This window comes from Octopus bimaculoides, chromosome 14 (genome assembly GCF_001194135.2).
Source record: "Octopus bimaculoides isolate UCB-OBI-ISO-001 chromosome 14, ASM119413v2, whole genome shotgun sequence".
In the NCBI taxonomy this organism is placed as follows: Eukaryota; Metazoa; Mollusca; class Cephalopoda; order Octopoda; family Octopodidae; genus Octopus; species Octopus bimaculoides.
This window is the reverse complement of record NC_068994.1, coordinates 58,943,145-58,944,481: the sequence shown is the minus strand read 5'-3', so window position 1 is coordinate 58,944,481 and position 1,337 is coordinate 58,943,145. Positions and strand designations below refer to the sequence as shown.

At 41.7% G+C, this 1,337-nt stretch overlaps 1 protein-coding gene across 1 annotated transcript in view; it reads right to left on the bottom strand.

Annotated features, from left to right (window-relative positions):
• The window catches only part of LOC106875544 (WD repeat-containing protein 6), a 26,028-nt gene that overhangs the window by 20,407 nt on the left and 4,284 nt on the right, over positions 1-1,337 (bottom strand). The window contains exons 4-6 of the mRNA XM_052972878.1: positions 1,033-1,131; positions 657-741; positions 3-69 (exon numbers count right to left, since the gene is read on the bottom strand). Of these exons, the coding sequence (XP_052828838.1) occupies positions 3-69; positions 657-741; positions 1,033-1,131 (251 nt within the window). The remainder of the gene's footprint in view (positions 1-2; positions 70-656; positions 742-1,032; positions 1,132-1,337) is intronic.

Sequence of the window (1,337 nt, the reverse complement as noted above, 5' to 3'; positions counted from 1 at the left end):
ACATTTGTCAGCCATCGAACATCCCAGATCCAATCCTGAAATTCTCGACTTTTGTGTTCCTCTGTGATTCTGTTAAAAGAAAATGTTCAGTAAATTTAATGGAAGTGGGGGGGGGGGACACACACAGGAGAATTGGTAAATACTTCCATCACCACCGTCATCATCATCTGAGACATTATCATCTCAATATGGGGTCTTCTACTTGTTTGATCAACCCAGTAGACATAGCAACCAAATCTCTCTCAATTCATTCGTCACTCACTTTGCAAAATAAGAAAAAAACAAAAAACATTGGACAATGTAAAGCGGGTAATAACACAAAAGGACAGGGTGGTCATGGCTGGAATGGATTTGATCAGAGCTCACGAGACGAGATGATTACATAACAACAACCCCACTACTTCCACCATCCTCAGCATCACTATCATCATCATCACCATCCACAGCACCATAACAAATACCATTACCACACCACCACCACCACCACCACCCTCAACAAATACCCCACATCCACACCACCACCATCACTGCTACCATTAATAACATCATCATCATTATTCATGACAAGCAATGGTTCCCGCCACCCAGACCGTACTGGACCCAGTCTAACGTTTTCACAGAGAATAAATAACAGCAGAAAAAACAAAAATATTTACCTTTTGCCAGAATAGGAAACAATATTGAGTATCTTCTCACCATAAATGCAGAGGAAACCTTCTGTGGGGGTGGTCGTGGTGTGGTCTGAAATTGGAAGTGGGAGAAGTAGTTTGGTCAGAGCAGTGGTGGTGGTGGAGGAGGAGTGATTAGGGAGTAGAAGTGGTTTAGAGTGGAGCAGTGGGGAGAGGAGGAGTGAGTAAAAGACAGTATGGTCACATGGGGTTAGGGTTTTGGTTAAGAGTTCTAATCAATTAGGGCTGGCCTAACATTAACAGCAATGACACAAACCACATCAGCGATAAATAAACAATTCAAGGAAGAAACAGGAACATTCGAAAAATATAAAAAGAAAACCACAAAAATACAAGAGCTTACCTTTTTCAATGCCATGAATGTTATGATGAGGTAAAACTTTGGTAGATTGTAGTCTGCGAGTTGTGATCAAGTCATAGATGTGTAAATAACAACCAATACCTGGAGTGGAGCAAAAGAGAAAGTTAAAAACAATTGGAGGACAACTGGGGCTTGGTGCAACTCTCTGGCTTGCCAGTTCCAGTCAAACTGTCCAACCCATGCCAGCATGGAAAGCAGAGGTATAATGATGACGATTATCATGTGTTCTTTTCTCTTTCTCTCAGACAGTTGTAGACAGATGTAGATCTCAGCTGCTATTTCTAGTG